The sequence below is a fragment of the Falco cherrug genome, chromosome 13 (assembly GCF_023634085.1).
Source record: "Falco cherrug isolate bFalChe1 chromosome 13, bFalChe1.pri, whole genome shotgun sequence".
Classification (NCBI taxonomy): Eukaryota; Metazoa; Chordata; class Aves; order Falconiformes; family Falconidae; genus Falco; species Falco cherrug.
In genome coordinates this window covers 26,114,279-26,132,848 of record NC_073709.1, presented here as the reverse complement: position 1 = coordinate 26,132,848, position 18,570 = coordinate 26,114,279, and the positions used below count along the sequence as shown (strand labels likewise).

General features: G+C 40.4%; 1 protein-coding gene across 29 annotated transcripts in view; it reads left to right on the top strand.

The window, feature by feature from the left end:
• Positions 1-18,570, top strand: part of ESRRG (estrogen related receptor gamma) — a 408,187-nt gene that overhangs the window by 168,609 nt on the left and 221,008 nt on the right. For 8 of the 29 annotated variants that reach the window (XM_055725774.1, XM_027809209.2, XM_055725777.1 and 5 more), the window contains one exon: positions 4,671-4,729. The exons of 18 other annotated variants lie outside the window; for them this stretch is intronic. Coding sequence is in view for 3 of the 11 variants with exons in the window: in XM_055725752.1 (XP_055581727.1) it covers positions 4,671-4,729 (59 nt within the window). In the remaining 8 variants the exon portion in view is untranslated. Of the gene's footprint in view, positions 1-2,620; positions 2,637-4,670; positions 4,825-18,570 lie in introns of those variants that run through there. 3 more of the 29 variants (XM_055725755.1, XM_027809201.2, XM_055725775.1) reach the window with 2 other exon arrangements.

The window sequence follows — 18,570 nt, the reverse complement described above, 5'->3', positions numbered from 1 at the left end:
GGGCAGCAGGACATGAATTCAGGTAGGAAATGACAGTTTTTAGTCTTCGGAGTGTTAGGGTTTCTATTGAAAGGGCGATGTCTCTTGGAAGTTAAGTTTCTCTATGCCCATGGGGCAGATGCTTTACCAAGTACTAATTTATTTTGAATCTTCTTAAAGTGTATTTTTCTCTGCCTGGCCATGAAACTCAGAAATGCTGCTTTTTCTCCTCCAGGTAGCGGTATGTGTGACTGGGCTGGGGAGTGGGGGAGAAAGAGTAGGCTGCATCTGGTATTATCATGCCTGGTTGTCCCTGCTCCTTCCACCTCTTTTGTCTCTGCCACTCAAGCCAATTTCAGCCATCCGCCGACTCTCATTTGGGATAATAGCCTCTCTTTTTACTGTTGTCTTGTCATGTTTGATTCGGCAGCACAAGGGTTTTAAATTAGCCAAAAAGTTTGCATGCTGGGCTTACTCTGCTGCCACTACCAGTTGTAGAGCCACTAAACCACTTGATGCTGAAATTGATGATTGCTCGGAAGGAATAAGAAATTGTTGGTGGCTACCGGGAAGATTCATTCACGAGAGCCCCTTTTAAGAAACCTTAGGGGGGAGGGAGAGAGAGATTTCCTTCATTTTCCTGCTGCCTGGCTGGTGGTTGCATTGTGCTTGTGCCAGGCTCCTGCTGAGTGATTACAGCCTTGCTAGGCTGCGTAGTTCCTGTGATTTCAACATAAAAACAGAAGAAGAAAAATACAGAGGGGAAGGAAGGGGGGGAATAAGGCTCCAGAGACTTGCAGTTCAATTCAGTAACGTGGAATCGTGATGTTTTAACTCACCAGCCACTTTTTTTTGTTTTGGGTTTCTTGGTGTGGTGTTTTTTTCTTTTTAATCTAATTTATTCCCCCCTAGCTAAAAGTAACTTTTTGGAAGGTTTACCCAGTAGAAGACTCTCTGTATTGGCCTGGCTGAATTGGTGATGCTAAACCACAGCTGCGCTGTAAGCAGTGTTTAATATTTTCTGGATTAAATATGACCAATCACTAATGGGATATGGGATCACCAAGAAACTACACTTCTACTGATATGCACACATGCCCCCCAAAAATGCCTTTTACTTGTTTATATTACTGTTTGAAGATATGAAGGGCCAGAATTTATAATGGAAAAGATTATGATAGTGCTTGAGAAACTGTACAAAGAGAAAACAAATGAAGCCATAGAATTAAATGTGAATGACTAGGGTTGTACAAGGGAGATGAGTTCAGAACTATATACAATCACATATGCAAAGTGAGAGAGGCAATTTTTATTTCCACTGACTGAGTTTGGTTTCTTTTTGGAGAGAGAGAGTATGTTTTGTGTTTTGCCTTGCCTTTTTTCTTTTTTAGTATATACTAGCACTAGCTTCTGGGTTACGGTGATGATAGGTAGTCAAATGGTCAGAAAAGGTCAGTAAGACCCCCATGTACAATGGTTCAGGATTTCCAAGTCCAAAGACAAACACTGTCTAACAGAAAATAGTAGCAACTGTGGCTTAAACGCAAACCAACCAACCAGCTAAACCCAAACCCTCTGTAAGCCATACATGCAAGTTGCCAGACAGTTGGAAGCATGGCTTCAGATATATAAGTCATTATACAGTGTCACAAATGAGACCTTAAATATAATATGTGGGAATACAATTGTATAGCATCCAAGCCAAGAAAGACGTTCTTATTTCATCCACTATTGCTAACATTATTAGGAGTAATATTTTAGCATTTTTCCCTTATTACTAAGTCATTATTTCTCTTGCATAAGATGCCCTTTTTCTGCTAAAGAAAAAAACCCCTTTTTTTAATACAAATTTTTTTTTAATACATAAATCTTGTAAATTTGTAGGTGTTGGCATCCAACGATTTCTTTATTTCTCTCTTGTATGTAATAAATTGTGAAGAAATCATGTGAATGGCTAAAGCTCTAAAAATACAAATCTAAGAGGCCGGCTCTCTGGGGCGCAGCAGCGGTGTGCTGTTGTGCGAGCCCAGCTCTCGGGGCTTTCGTCTGCGCCAATTAACAGTAGATTGGAAAGCCAGGCGACCATGATGGGTTTAGTCCTGTTATCTGTCCCTAACTGCTGCACTGTTCAGAATTGCTGATTTCTCTGCAAAATCATGACAGATGTATTACAGGAAAATGTATTGGTCGAGTAGCTAGTGAGAGAGTTAATGCAAGGGATAATAAGTAGCTAAGGCTATGTCCTCCAGCAGACTTTGATGTGGTTTGATAATATATGGGATGGGTCAATCTGCCCTATTAGCAAATGTAGCCAGTTTATGCTCTACATACAAACTAGAGATTTGATAAAGCACTAAATTAGTTTTCACAAGGTATTAGATGTTAGATACTTAATGGGATCATCATGCTTTTGCTACACTTGGTTAAGATGTGTTCTGTAACAGAAGCATGAGGCAGCATGACATTTCACCAGGAAAGGAAGCGTGTCTTGTGACTGAATCACGAGTCTGGGAATTATAATGTCCAGGCATCACTCGGCTTCCAAATCACCGTCCGTCTGATTTACCAGAGTGGTTTCTCTTTTCACATCTGCAGAATGGGACTGTGTCCTTCCATTTTCACTTCGCCTCCTTGTGAAGCTTAAGCCACCAGTCCTTGTAAGTGGTTTGGTTGGGGGTTTTGTGGGGTTTCTTTTTGGTTCTTTTTTTTTTTTTTTTTTTTTTTTTTTTTAATCCTTGGATGCAAAGGGTGCAAGTAATCACAATTCTGCGAAGCTTCAGTTGCACAAGACTGATACTGTCCCACTCAGTAGGGCTGGGAAATTCCCTGCATTTGACGTCAAATAACTTACAGGTTCAAGCACATTTGAATAAGTAACCCCAGCAGAGTGTGACAGCAGAAGCTCAGGGTTTTGCTGTAGTGCCCCACAACTGTGCTCTGCGTTCGCTCTGTGCCGGTGTTCAACTACTATTTAATAGGTGAAGTAAAACCAGCAGTTTAGCAAAGCTCGTAAAGTTTTTGTACAGCCAAAAATCCACTGGTAAGATACGCGATGTGGGGACAACGACCTTGTCTTCACATGCCTGCACCCATCTTACCGGTGGGGAACATGGGTGAAGAAGGTGACCATCCCGGGACCACACGCCATGTCAGTCTCCAGGAGGGGTCCTGGGTGGGCGCATTCCCCTTATCGGAGCTGATGTTTTGTCCACTAAAGCAGGCTGCTGCTGTGGTTAGCTGGTGACGCTTTTGTAAGCTTGTGTCTTCGCTGTGAAATGACTTTTTTTGTCAAGTCCTATGATTTTTGTCCTGTTAAATAAAAATCTAAAACTGCTGACAGCAGCCTATGCCCACAGCTACCTTCAGAAAACTAAGCTTTAAAACCCATTAGGCATTTTGTGTTTATCACATTAATCTAATTTTTGCTAATGCTATTTTGCCCTGTGTTTACAGATACTATTCTTAATTACATTTGAAATGCATCATTTTGCTTTCCCTAACATCTTACTACTTAACGCAAGTAGCTGGTCCTGAGTGACCGCTGCCAGGCTTTGCACCTCTCCTAGTGCTCGGGAGACATTCCTACCTTTTTGTGAAATGCAGCAAGAGTGTCATACATAAAATGATCCCGTTTGAAAGGATAGAAGCCACATCCCAATATAGATCACAGTGGAAAATGACTCAAAATTACATGACAGCTTCTCCCCCGTTTACCCCCCCCCTCCTCCTTCCCTTTCTCAGCCTGTTTCCCAGTTGGGCTGCGGTAAGAAATGCGTCGTGTATTGTGGCATTTTAGTTTACTGTTACTAATAATCCCTTTGCATCTTTCATTAGCGTGTTATTTATAGGATCGCGAAAGGGCATCGGTGCTGCTCAGCCTGCGAGGTGGTGGTGCCGGTGTCCCAAGGACTGGAACGTTTTTTCAGAGTGCTGGGTCCGCCCTGCTCTCCACAGTGGGCTCCCCAGCTCTGGCAGAAGCCCGTGCCACGCTTTGGGCTGAAATCTTGCCTTTTAAAACCCGCTGAGGCCAGCGTGGGCTTCGGATGCTTGTATAAACAAGGAGACTTTGCCTCGTAACTCCTCCTAAGCCTGCACCTGACGAGCTGCTCGGAGCTGGAGGGCTGCGTTTTCCCTAATAAATTCCAGGTTTTGAACCCACTTGTTAGTCAAGCGTTGTGCACACTAACTACAGCGAGGGCCCTGGGCATAAATTACTCTCACGTGGCACTGTCTCCGAGCAGCCCCCCAGTTATGGATTACTTTGTTCTCGACTTGACAGGAACATAATTAGAACTGTTGATGAAATCTACCAAATTGTTCCTCCGTGGCCTCAATGGTCAGGAAATTTGGCTGAGTCGTATTTGTCACCGAAGTAAAGGCTCTAAACACTTCATATTAACTACGTTATTAATGTGCCCTCTAATCTGTCCGTGAATTGGTAACACTTGGAGTGAGCTTGTGCTCTAATAGCACCTTGTGATGAATACACTGGGATGCTGTTTAGAAGTTTCTGGAGGGTGGCGGGGTTGGGGGGACGGGAGAAAAAAACCCCACAACCAACCCTTAATAGAAAGTGAGCATCTCTAGGTCGTTTCTCTTCTCTGTATGTGCATTTTTTATGTTATATTTTTGTTTGTTTAATTGGAGATTCATTTAGGCTTTACATTGACAGACCGTTTTCTGTTCTATAGGATTTGCTGACATTTGGGCTGTTTCATTGCCAGAGGAGGCTTTGTGTGTCCCAAAGGAAGTGAGTGATCTGGCCATAACAAATCCTGCCAAAATATTTTAACACCGTTACGATTTTCTAATGCAATGCGTAGTGAATGTGACTAGAAAAGGATGGTGAGTCCACGAAGGGGGTTCGCTCCCTCTCCTCTGCCGTTTGTCTGGTGGAACAAGCACGCAGGAGCTGCCGGGGGGGTGGGAGACTGCAGCCAGCAGCGGGGTGGGGTGGGTGTGTGTGTGTGCCCCCTGATGCGTGCAGCTTCAGTCGTGGCAGTGGCTCACGCGTAATCTTGAAGCCAACCTTGCAGTTTTGGCCCTGCTCCTGAACTTTCTGAGAGTCCAGGGTGATCAGAGACAGCGCTCTCGTTACGTTCAATACATGCATTTTGGCAGCGGTGAATGTTCAGTAAGGTAAAATGAGGAAACGCATGTTAGACACTTAAAGGTGAGAGAGAGATTAGTGGCTGAAGGTCCTAGAAGTTGACAAGCTGCTCCCTTGGGTAAAACAAACTCTTACCTTCAAAACAAAGGGAGATCTGATACTTCGGGATGGTTTTGAAGAACGCTAAGGTGGCTCTTAACTGTATACTTAACTATATACTTAGGTATAAGTGTTAGAACACAAAAATAAGAGTTTTCACATGTAGCATTCAGGGGGCGAAGACAATTCTGACAACCTGATGTTTAGCATAGAGCTGGAAGTATGGCAAAACAGTAATCTAGATCCCTGAGCTATTGTCTAAAGCAGCAGGTTCATCAGCTGCTGTTTTTCTAATACCTTGGTGATTTGCTCATATTAACTTTAACATCACCCACTCATCCCCACCCCCCAAAAAAACCCAAACCACGGCTTAAACTGGTATTTGGTAAACAAATTCAGCAAGCGGTTCAAACTGTGCTGACCATAGAGTATCAGCCATCTTCTCTTGTGCCCGACATACACCGTGTTGCATTGCTCTGGCAATTATCTTCTGTGGCGCAGTAAACTCATGTTTCTTTGGTCATTTTACATTCACAAACTTAAGAATAAAGTAGCTGACCTCGTATACCAGCAAGTTTTGCTGAAGGGAGGAAAACTAATGAGAAATAGAAAGGTTGAGCACGACCACGGCTTTGGAGGTTGCTCTGCATGAGCAGATCTTTCTGCTTCTACTGAACAGTCCCATGGTTTTGTCTTGGTTGAGCGATTTGCCCCTGACATGTGTGGTCAGGTACTCAGATGGACGTAAATAAAGGCAGGCCTTCGCTGCTGATGGTGTTTGCCATTTGGATGTTTCTCTATTTGTTTGTCTTAGAATACCAAACAGAACTGCAAGTTCTCATGCTCATCTCCAAAGATCTTTTCCAGTTTTTGCCAGGCTCACTCACACTGCCTCTTCCCTGTGGCCACTGGATGTGTTATTTCCCAGGTCCCGGGGCAATGATGCTGTTACCTACGGGGGGGGGAAGTGTTAGCCCGGGAGTTAGGACTTTGAGACTTCATTTCATGATCTTAATATTTGTAAATGAAATGGGAATGTAACTCTGAACCTTTCTCATGCAAATCAATCTATTTCTAGTAATGAGCAATTTAAGTGTTATTTTTTTTTTAATATGTAGTTGCCATCTCTAGAAATCAGGATCAGAATTCAGGATGCTCAAATTAGGTGTTAGTGCATACAGATACTCTGTTGATGACTCTATTATTAGAATAAAGTAGACCAGTACTTTTGCTGGATCTGTTTCTTTTCACTGCTTTTGTCTCTCTTTCTCTTTCAGCTCATCTTGTCTAAGTTTTAATTGTATTTTTTTAATTTCACCCTTTAATTCATTTTTATCAAAGCCATGAGATCTTGAAGGGCTTTCTAAATAATTAGTTCTTGTTACTTGTTTGCAGTTTGTTCAAAGCTGAATTGCACTTTCTTTTGTCAGTCTTGTCTTAGCACTGTTCTAAAATGTGACGTTATTTGGGGCATTCTTACCCAAAAGCATGCTTTCTGCTGTTCTGGCTGTACTTCATTTGTCTCTCCAATATGCATTCAATACTAAAAATTTTTCTTTAAGTGAATGATTATTGTATTATCCTTGAATATCACTAGTTTTTGGGCTTTGCGTTTGGATGCTTTGGGGTTTTTTTCAGTTTCCAGTGGGAATGTCATGGTATGCATCCTGTACATACAAATCTACCTTGTGTCATTCAGTAGACCAAAATGCATCATGAGCAGAGCTTAATCCTGATTTCGCTTGTTGTTTAAGTGTAGGAAGTAAAATTACTTGCATAGAAACCAAGGCACTTACTCAAGGGGGAGGTGGGGAATGGGGATTTAATATCAGAGTTGGGCCCTGGAATATTAATTTGATAAAACTGTATGATCTTACCATGTCAGCTGTGGAGAGCATATGCTAGTAAACGCTTGTGTTTGAAATCAGGATTCATGGTTAATCATTCTAAGAGATAGACTTATCACTTCATAAACTCTAGGAAAGACTGTTTTCTTTTCCAAACATTTAAATTACTCAGCCGTTTTATACATTAAAAGCCAATTATAACTTACAGGGTATTTCGAAGAATTTTCAAAGCTGTTTCTTTTAGGAACTGTACGTAGACTGAAGCTTTAGCGCAGGGTAGTTCATATTTTCCACTGCATCTGTTGGGTTTTTTTCTAACAAAATAGGGTGTTGAGAATGTTCGTTAGCCAACTGGTGAGTACAAATCCCAAACAGCCAGTACCGCTTTCAGGACATATGACATGTCTCCTAAAACTGGCAAACTGAAATCCCGATGTGGTTAATGAGCTCCAGAATATAGCTTAAAAACACTTACTTTCTCTAAAAACCAAATGACCAGGTTAAAGTAAAGGCTTATTTTATCACCTCCCTTCTGCCACATTATGCAGACTGTGGGCAAAACACATTGAGAGAGAAATAAAAATCAAAATGTGGTGTGGGATTTTTAGGGAATGTGATGTACCAGCTCCGGAATGGAAACGTTCCTTCCTTCTTGGTTCTCAGGGCCAGCTTAATGCTTGAGGCTGGACTGGCCTTCATCAGTGGCTTTCTCCTTCTGAAAACTGTCTTTCCTCAAAATGCATAAACCCATCCTGTTTTTCAGAGCATACAGCAAACTTGATTTGACAGAGTCCAGCTATGGAGTTGTATGTTACTTGACCCATATGAAATCATAATGTTTCCAAAAAAACATACTGTCCAGAGCTATAGAATAATCTTTCAGATTATTCATTTGGATGCTGATTCATCACATGTTAGTTAGGTCACACCAATCTAGATGAGGAAATGACCAGTGTAATTGTATATAACGCAGCAGCTAGGGAGTGTATTACAGGTATGAAGACCTAAAAAGGTGCATGTGACACTAATGCCATTTTAAGACTACTTACCAAAAGCACCCTTCTCCTGAGCATAGCAGGCTGTTCCCACAGCATTTTTGACCTGATGGGAATTAAAAGGACGATTGGTAAACATTATATTCCCAAATCAAGGTTTAGCAACCTGTGGATAGCAAAGAGTTGAAAAGGAGGTTCATAAGATGGAGAAATCCTACTTTAAAGGCCAAGTAAGAGAGAGAATAGGATTTCGAAATTAGAAACTGCTTTCTAAAGGTTACTGTGGGCCCAGGATCCCCATATAGGAAATAAATAAAGCGGTTTGCTTTAGCGAAAAGGGGGCTAGGCAATTGCTCTTCCCTCTGTCTTACAGCAGAGCAGAGTGGAGGTGAGAGCCTGGTGCTTCTCTTCGTGAAGAGACTGCATGAATGAAAGGTCGCAAAGATATTAGGATTTACTAAGTAAAGTCATACTTGTCAATAGCTTCTCTTGCTAGATATTTAAAGTTCAAGTGCTTGTTTGATTTAGTTAAGTGCTCTGAAGTGCTTTAAAAAGTATTGGCCCATTTATATAAACAAACAGAGAAACTCACTGATAGTCTTCCCAGTCAGAGTGCATTACCCAATATTTGGATATCCTTCCTTGGGTCTGAAAAAGATTTGCGCTGGCAGCTTCTAACACATGTGAGTTAATGGAGTATTGTGTTATATTATATTATTTGATCGTAGGCATCACCTGTGTTGAAACATGGTTTCTCTGTTGCACACAGTCATTGAGGACACGGAGGGAGGTGAGTCGGCTCTAAAACTTCTTTATCCAGAGCTCAAAGCTCGGCCATGCTAACTCAGGAATCTCTTAGTGCCGACAGTCAGGCATTTAAATTTTTACATTGAAACATGTTCTCAAACCATGGCAAAATCCTGTTCACACGTGTATGACCGCTCACAGAAAGAAAAGAAACTACCAACGCTAACTAGTAGTGAAGGTGAAGATTGGGATGGTATTACATGCTTCCACACAGTGTTCCCTACCGCTTGTCCCTATGGTAACAGATGTACCATCACAACATTACTCCTCTGTGGAGTAATGTCCTTTAACCTAATGATACTGTTGTGATACTGAAAGCCTAAGAATGTCATAAATTTGTACATTGACACTTATCCTTCTCATATGTGCAAAGAAATAAGCATTATTTGGAGGAATCAGTGGACATACCTTATCCAGTAAGGTCAAGGCGGTTAGCTCCATAAGAAAAAGTAAACTGAATACCATCGGCAACAACCTCCAGATATGCGACATCAGGTAGGGAATAGGGATGTAGCTTGGTGCTATCTTAAAACTGAAATGTCATCTTTCATTCAAAAAAAAAAAAAAAAAAAGTTTGTCCTAATAATTTTGATCTGAATGCATTTTCTTTTTACCTATCTCCCATAATGTCTGTGAAATTCAAGGGGTGTCATGAGCAGGTGGATTTAGAGCTGTTGCTAATTTAAGCTGCATTTAATAAAACAGAAGTTTAAGATACCTTACAAATCAATGAATATGGCACAGTTTGAAGATTGCTTTTGTTGTTTGATTAGCTCCAAAAGAAACCTTTCCTAAATATTGGCTGTGAGATTAATCCGGCAATATAAGACCTTGAATTATTCCTCATTGCAGGAAAACAACGTAATGTATTATCTTATTTGATGACTAGGAAAATATAACTTTTGAGGATTTAAAATTTGCATTTTAAAGATTGGACCCAAGGGAAAACGTTGAACTGTTCTTTTTTAAATTGACTTACAATTTTTCATATTATACTTCACTTTCTGTAACATATTCCCATATTGCAAGTTGATAGTACCAACATCATTACATTGAAGGATGTTCTCATTATTGACTCCATTCTCAATTAATTATAAGTTTGTCATGTTTTAATGAGCAGGATTAAACTTTCATATTCCAAATATATGCCTTGCGTTGCTTGCTTAGAAACTTTCTAAAGAAGGTGGTTAGGTGGTTGAACCACTTCTCTGAATGAGTATGAGGAAACAAAATATTCTTTATGCACATAAAAAGTATTTACAAGCACTTGTAAAAAAGCTTTAGTAGCTCTGTGGTTTGGAACAAAGTTTTGAAATTTGGGCAAAAGCTTTCCTCTTCTTTTCTAGCCTCCTCTGTCACAAACAGTTGTGGTCTTCCCTAAAATATGCTCATATAGGTATGTGTTATGTCCTGTAAAACGCAGGATAGCAGAAGGAAGAGTAGCACTAATCTATTTCAGGCATACTCTAATTTGCACTGAGAAAATTCACCAAAAAAAATTGAAATGGTACTTTGTGCTTCTGCTTAACTGCCCTGTCTTTTAAAACCATGGCATGTTTGCAGCAAAGCTGCTGCCACTGGTGCCTTTCAGGTTCAGATTAGCTCCAATGTAGCTCTGCAGGGCATCTGTCAGGTTTTCCCCCCAAAGTTCACTGTGCATTAATAGACCCTCTTTATTCATCATATTTTCTAGCATAATTTTGATATTTGTTTTTCTTTTATTTCCTTATACAACTTAACACCTTTCTCGCTAGTACAGATCAAATCCTTTCTAAGAATGCTGCTTCTTTCGCTTATGTGCCTGCAAAATATGCAAGTGGGATGGATGTGTTCTTGCCCTGTTGTTGCTGGACTGTTCCTGCTGATTTCAGTGTGGTTGTGATTTTGTTTCCCCAATCTATCAAGATTAATTAGATACCTGTAAGCAATAAGCACCAATAAGTTTGAACGCTGTCAGCAGACGAGCATCGTGGTATGGGCAGGTAGTGGCATCACAGCTGCATAAATCACAGCAGGTTCTTGCCAAAGAAAAGCAGGTTCCATGCCAAAAAAAGAATCTTCCATTAAGTGTGTTTTACGTTGCTTGTTTAGTCTGTATCAAATTAAAACTGTAACTGTGCAATTTGAATAGCAATGTCAACTGATATCCCAGTTTGGCTGATAACACACAAGCATGATTTAAAGGGGGCTGGGTCAGCATGTCCCTCACCAGGTAGAACCCCGAAGTCCTGGTAAATGCTGGGCAGGACTCTGCACCCCAGGCCATTTCTCATGAGACCTGCTACTACAAATAGCTGTGTTTGGGTAGTCAGGTTTTGGTAGGACGTGGTGGCTCTTTTCCACTTACCAGATGGCTTTCCATGTACCATCACCTGTCCTAGTGCTCCTTCACCTCACTAAGAGTTGTGACAAGCACTGTCATGTTGGTTGCAAAAGCTGCTTTCTGCATGTGGCCACCATAATTATCACATGTAGGCACCTTTATTTAGCAAGTCCATGTCCATATTACCGTTGCAAATGTCTTATATTTCGTTGTGTTCAGTTAATATCACCCATCTGTGGTGTTGATGTTCTGCAGCCTAATCAGAGAGTTAAACCTGTGTAAAACCTGCCTGATCTCAAGACCAGGCTTTGTATGTCTGTACAATAAGGGATGAATGTTTTTATGCTCCTGTTTGGAGGAACATCTTACAACTCAGTTGTGGCGTTGCGCTACTTGAAATTAATTCAGTAATCTCATGCATGGCAATGGAAGTTTTATACTGCACCTCCCAGTCACCCATCCTCACGCACATTTTCTACATGTATCATTATTATCATCAGCATCTGTCTTTTGAGAGATGATTTATTTCTCTCTAGGTCTCTGTCCATTTATACAATACCAGATCTCAAATTACATCTGTCTAGAGAGAAAGGCATGCTCTCCAAGATTTAATACTGGTCTCAAAATTTTATTGCCAATAACTAAATATGAAATTGCTTTAAATTAACCAGTAATTATTTAGAATGAAGTAGGAAAGAGTTAAAAAATTTTTTTAAAAATAAATCCCTTTCCCAGGCAAACTGGACCCCCTCGTTCCAACAAAGCTGTTGCAGGAGGTTTCAATGGTATGAATAAATGTATTTCTTTTAACACTTTTGTTGTTTAAAATGCTATTGTTTCATCTGGGGTGTGAGGAGATGTGCTAACCTTGTCAATGTGGGTGCAGTAGAGCAGAAATGATAACTGTATATACTTTTTTTAAAAAACAAAAATACAGAGTGAGTGTGTGTGTGTGTGAGAGAGAGAGAGACAACTTATTTAAATCCTGAATACAGTCAGACCTCATATGCATTGTTAAAAAAAAGCCCTAAAGAATTGCATATGGATTAGGGGGATGAATATTCTATTATTTCAGTCTGTTCTGCTGATCTTCTTATTGTGACTTTGCGCTTCAGAAATCTGCCAGGAATTTGGCTTTGCTGTACTAGACAGTAATTTTAAATGTGTATCAAGCACTTGATAGTGTATGATTTGCGTGCTGTTGCATTCCCATTCCCTAAATTTTCCACCAATTTATTACTTTTTTCATACTGTTTTAATATTTCAGGATGATGAATATATACAGCATCATTAAAGGTAAATAAAAAATGCATGAAATTAAAAAATGGAATATTAGATGTTTCTTTGCTGTAATCCCTAGGTCCAGTAGGAATGAAATGTCTCTGTTCTGTCAAGTAATCCCTAAACATGATTAGGGACCTTGTAGTTTCCACATAGCCCACATAATATTTGTATCATATAAGCCTATTTATGTAAGGTTTGAGTAAAAGTTGTTATTAGAAGACCTATAAACCTATTTTACAATTCAAAAAGATATGCTTGCCTCTTAATCTCTCTACTTTTATTATTTTGCTGGAGATGGCAATACGTCCTTAATTCATTTTTCAGAAGTCTGTTACATCTTTCGGGTACTTATATCGTGCATTAACAATCCCACCGAAATGTATTTTTAAGACAGAGGACCGAGTTCAACAGTTCATCTACTTGTGTAGCTTCTCCTTAAATCCACATTGGAAGGGACGTGCACCTCTTTCTAGGTCTCTTCTTCGATATCCAGGTTTAATCTGAACTGGGGGTCAGGAGGTGCAGAGATTGTTTTTCAGGTTTTTGGGGAAGGGGAGATGGAAAGAGAGGAGATTAATTTTCTCTGTTTAAGTCGTGTGAGAATATATTATCAGTGATGTAGGCGCTTTCGGTGGCATCACAGAAAGTTTTAGAAAGCAGCTTTTGATTTGACCAGTCAATAGCAGAGTTCTAGGGAGAAAAAGCTAGAAAGAAGGAAAATGGGGAAAAGTTTTGAATGACAGAAGAATAAGATAGGAGAGACAATAGCTGTTGCCAGCTGTGTCTTGTGATGTAGTTGTGCTGGGGATGCACCAACCCAACACTTCCCATTCCCTGCTTCAGCTTCTTGCCTGGGCAGCAGAGATGCTCATAGTCCTGTCTTCTGTGTAGTTAGGCTGGATTCTTTGATGTTCGGAGGTATTCAGATACCATGGTAACACAAGGAAGATCAATAATTAAATAAGAACAGTAACTTGTATACTTCTATGGTTTGAGTAGACATTCACTAAGGAAATATTTTTGAATGATAGCAGGGCTCAGCTGTGGCGATTCTCTATTTCCCATAAGGAAATTTGAGATTATATTAACCTTGGGCTATCTACCAAAAAAACCCTGTGGAAATACACCTGTATTGCTTCCGTGCTGCACTGAAATTTTACTTTTATTTCATTTTCAGCAGCGAGGGTGGCATTTGAGCAATAGCTCTATTCTTGTATTTATGAACTGAGAGAAGCAAAACTGCTCACTGCTGAGCCCAGGGATCCTCTTCCAGGAAAACTGAGATCAATAACTGTTATCAAGTCTTCATTTATAGGGAGTGTTAAATGACCACAAAGTCCTGATGTTCATCAGTTAATAGGGTATGCTTAAAACCGGGCTGTCTGCCTCCCTCAACCTGCCGTAGTCAGAACTTTTGGTCTTTGCTATCATTTTAAACAGTCATTTTCCGTTATTACGATTTCTTTTTAAGCGGAGATTTTGTGTTATGGCGGTGCCAGTAAGGTAAAGGTGAGCGATGTTTTCCCTTGCCAGCTGCCTCCTTCCTGCTAGCGGTGGAAGACAGGGATGAGATGCTACCTGTGGCTCGCTTTGTGATCCAAAGCAGGGGTTTACAGTTATTACTGCACTTAGGTTTGTGTTTTGGTACTCAGCGAGAATGCAAGGGCACACCCCAACTGGAGCAGAGCAGACCCTGAAAACTGAAAATAAAAGCCTTGCATGCAGATGCATTTTTCAGATGCCTTTATTTCCTCAGTTTAAGTGCAAAAGAGGGATTTGGAAAAGAGAGAGCTTAATTTAACAAAATAATATTATGCTTTCGATCCTTAAAATGAATGAATTATTTGGATACTTAGCAGTATAATGTCTTTGAATAATGCTGGTACTTAAGATAGAAGAAATGATATTGTGAATGTGCTGTGTTTGCCTCTTATGATGTTTTTACCAATTTGGCATTTATGGGAAGCAATATCATTGTTGCAAAGTTTCCAAATTGCTTTTTGCACAAATCCGCTGAAATTAAATCTCCTCCTTGTTATGAAAATGAAGTGATGTCTTGAGACGCTGGTATATTAGCACGAGTCTGTGGAGACAATAAGCCCAATTCTGCTTGCGATTGCTGTGTGTCCACTTTTAATAGCTCCAAGAAGCTACGATACGTATGGTCTGTGGCACGACAAAGTAAATAGGCGTGTGGTGAAGTGTAGCATGCGAGCAGTAGCAGAGATGTCTCCGGGGACCTCTTGTGCTTAAAGTTAAGCCCACGCCTGACCGCTTCTGTGGTGAAGAACTTCGCCCGTGACGTGGAGTAGTGTGTGATGCAGGAATAATGGCAAATTATGTAAATGGTGAGCCTTCAGAGAGAACATTGCAAATCAATTTCAAGCTCAAAGAAAATAACGCGAATACAAATTGGCACAGGTCACATGGAGATTTTGGGAGAAAGCATACCATGTGGTGTAATGCAGATCAGGCTGGTTGTGGAGGTCTTGAGCAAAAGCCTCCTGGTGTTACTCCAGTTTCTGTTCGGAACAGCTTCAGGAAAGGCTGCACGTTTTGCCTGAGGTAGGAAAATGGAGTGGTACAGACTGTACTACCACCAGGCGGGGTGGGGGGAAAAGACATTTAGTAGAAAAATATTGTGAGTAGTGGTGGTGTTGAGCTCTGCCCGCAGGCGCCAGGTGAGAACTGTGCCTGGCTGGTGAGCGTTCAGCTGGGTCCTCCCCAAAACGCTGCCTGGCCATCGCTGTGACAAAGGTGGTGCCAGCAGCGCTGGCTCGGGGGCAACATGTGCGTGCCTGAGGGACTTCTGCCCCGTTACTAAGGCAGTCTAACACCCCAGCTCCTTTCCCCGTCCCCTCGGACCCCATGACTCACTACGCATTGGAAGGGAACAGACACAAAGTGAGCTGAGAGACCAGAGACCAGTTCACGGACAGTCCAGGTGACTGGCATCACTTCCAGGGGAGCCACCATTTACCACAGAATTATCTTAACTCAGAACCGTTATGCGTCTTCATAGCTGAATCTAAACTACATTAAAGTGCTGTATGTGATGTGTTTAAATTCATTGACAGAATTAAGGCAAGACTAAGGCAAGCGTGTGATTGATTTTTACAAATACAAATGAATCTAATAGATGGAGGAAAGCAAGATGGATCAAATTTTAAGACCTGGGAACTGATTTACCTACATCAGATGTTTAATGGGATGCTTAATTTGATTGCTTCTCCAAAAACTACTCGCAATAGTCAAGCCACTGACTAAATGTCTGCGTAATCAAGGCCTCTGTGTGCATCTACATCTTGATTTCCAGGTACAAATAAGCAGCAATTAATGCTGCTGATTGACTGCAGGGAACAGTTTGAGGCTCAAAATGGCAGCTCCGGAGTTTTGGGGGGTCTTAGCATCATTTCAGTGTGTTTTCAGAAGTGAGTACAGGCAGACTTCTGCAAGTCTATATAAACAGAAGCGTTTCGTCTCCAATTGCGCAAGGTTCTTCGTGGCTGTAGCTAGAAAGCATCTCTCTTCAGCAAGGTTAGACACTTTTAATTGTGAGAGTTAGGCTCTTTATATTAAAACCAACGTATTAGCCCACTTCTGTGTAGCCTAAGGGTCCCATTAAGTGGGTTTATATTTCCATATTAAAAAAAGTAATAATCGGGGAAACATGTTGGAATGGAAGAGCGAGAGCAGTTGTATATATTTTGTAGCAATCACAAGGCACTGTATGCTTTCTTCTTTTTCAGGATTGAACACATTCCTGAATGGAAAGTCAGCAGTTGCTATTGGCACTCTTTTCTTTTTTCATTATTTTTTTTTTTTAAATCTGTCTCATTATAATGTATATGAAGGATATTAGAACATTGAACAGAGATTCTTGAAAATACTGGTTCTTCCTCATTATTTTTACTGCTGTATTTTTACAGTAGTGAATTATCAATTACATTAAGTCTTTTTATTGCCGTGGCACAGCTACAACAACTAAAATTAAGGGTGTTATGCTCATAGTCCTTTGCACCACTCCTTCTGCTATGGGCAAACTTTTGCTGTTTTCTCATACTAACCTTTACAATGCAACTGATAAACGTTACTCCTGTTTTAATGACTCCCAAATAATGTCATATTTAAATGAAATGCAGTTTGCCTCAGCAGGGTTCTTTGAATTTATGAGCATTTTTGTCCCATATCCTACAATAATGTGACAAATATTATTTGCATTTTTACTGTTTTCTTGAATACTTTTAAACACCCATTTTTAGGAGACTTCAGATTGCTTTTGAACATATTTGAATGCATTTTTAGCTATCACCAAGCTTAAAATAGGAACCCTTTTTTCAGCTTATCTTTATTAAACACCTGTAAAAATCAGTGGTATTTCTTTTTTCTTACAAAGCTTTCTTCCTTTAATGAATGCCAGAAAACTGCACAGTTTACTCTAGCATGGGCTTCATTTCTTGGCAGTAATGGGCAGTAAATGGTCTGGTGATGTCTGTACCATACACAAGACATTTGCTTACCAGAATGTCATAAATAGGAACTTGAAATTGTGATGTAATGCATCTGATCTTTAACTGTGATCAATTAACATTAGAACTTTTAGGCAACTTTTAGAAATTATTATCCAGATTAACGTCCTAGGAATTGATCATTCTGTACAAATGATCATGCTTGCAATAAGCCTGTGATCTAAAGAATAGGTGGCTAGGCATGACAGTGACCAATTAATTATATTTTATTATCGATACTCACTTTGCATTTTTTTTTAAAACCACAGATATTTTTTTTTGTTGGTGTGTTTTATGGCATTGGGGTTTTTTTTTAGATAGATATGTATTTTATAATAGATTTTATTATGTGACACCTTTTATAACCTAAAGGTGAACTAGCAGCTTAGTCTTGCTGTTCTTGGAGGCTGATGCTCCAGTGATTTCAGAGTCCTTCATCTTGGCTGGGTTAAGTTTTCTGTTTTCCTTTGATGCTGCTATTTTTTTTCCTTCTTTTTATTTTTTAAGAATGAAAATTGATGATTTTTTAGGCAATGTTTTATGTGTTGAATCAAATTAAAAAAAAAAATAAATCACAGTAATTCTTGCACCTCTATACAGTCAAACTAAGACCTCTCTAACATTCACAGAAGTCAGTTGGAACGTTTCTTTACTGCTATACTGCAAAAATAACTTCTGCGTATGTTTTTGTGGTCAAAAAACCCCAACCAAACACCCTGTACAGAATTTTGCAAGTGAAAGCAAATAGTTTAAAATAAGATTGCGGTCGCTCACCAGTCTCCATTTGAGCACTGTGCTAGACGCCACTTAAATTAGACCTCCTTAATGGACTAACGAGGGAAGGTAGGAGTGGAAACAAGAAAAAGATGACAAAAGTAAATATGCTCGTAAATAAGGAAATGACATGTTTGCTTTTGTGGCCTTTGATCAAGCCCAGGAGTTTATTTTCAAAGGACATTGTGGGATGCCTGGGAAAGGAACAGCCATCCAGTGTAATTGGAAAGGGGAAGGTCTGTAGCACGCTGCCTGCTGCTGCTCCTGCCTCTCTGATAAGATTGTAAGAGTTGCCAATATCAGTATTCAGTCTTGTAGCGTGTCAGGGCGCTTTCATGTGAAGTGAACTGAACTGTCTGTGAGCGCTCCCTCCCGCTCTCCTTCCTGGCGCTCGTTGTTGCATTGAAGTCAGGGGAGAGGAAAAAAAGATTTGAGGATTGCCCAATTTGTTCTGACATAAAGAGATGTTTAGCTCTGTGAAAGGTGGTGGAGGCAGAGTGCCTGACTGACATTTCAACAGGCTGTCTGCTGGGATTGCTCACTTCATGTCCCTTCATATTCCTGCTGTGTCCTGCGCGAGTGCTCTTGTCTAATCTTCACAGCGAGAGCACCAAGAGTCCCCTGGGCTTTGGTGCTCAACACCTTGTTAGACGGGGCGTACGGTGCTGTAGCTCCTGCTTTTGTACTTGCCTTTGCTCTAATGTTTCAGGCTTGTTTCAGGTCCAAATATTTTTTTAATATTTTTTTAAGGCATTTACTAAAATAACAGTGTGTATCTCCTAATCACCTTGGTCTTCACTTGACAGTGCTAGATTTGGGTGGCACCAGGTTAGACACACACGGA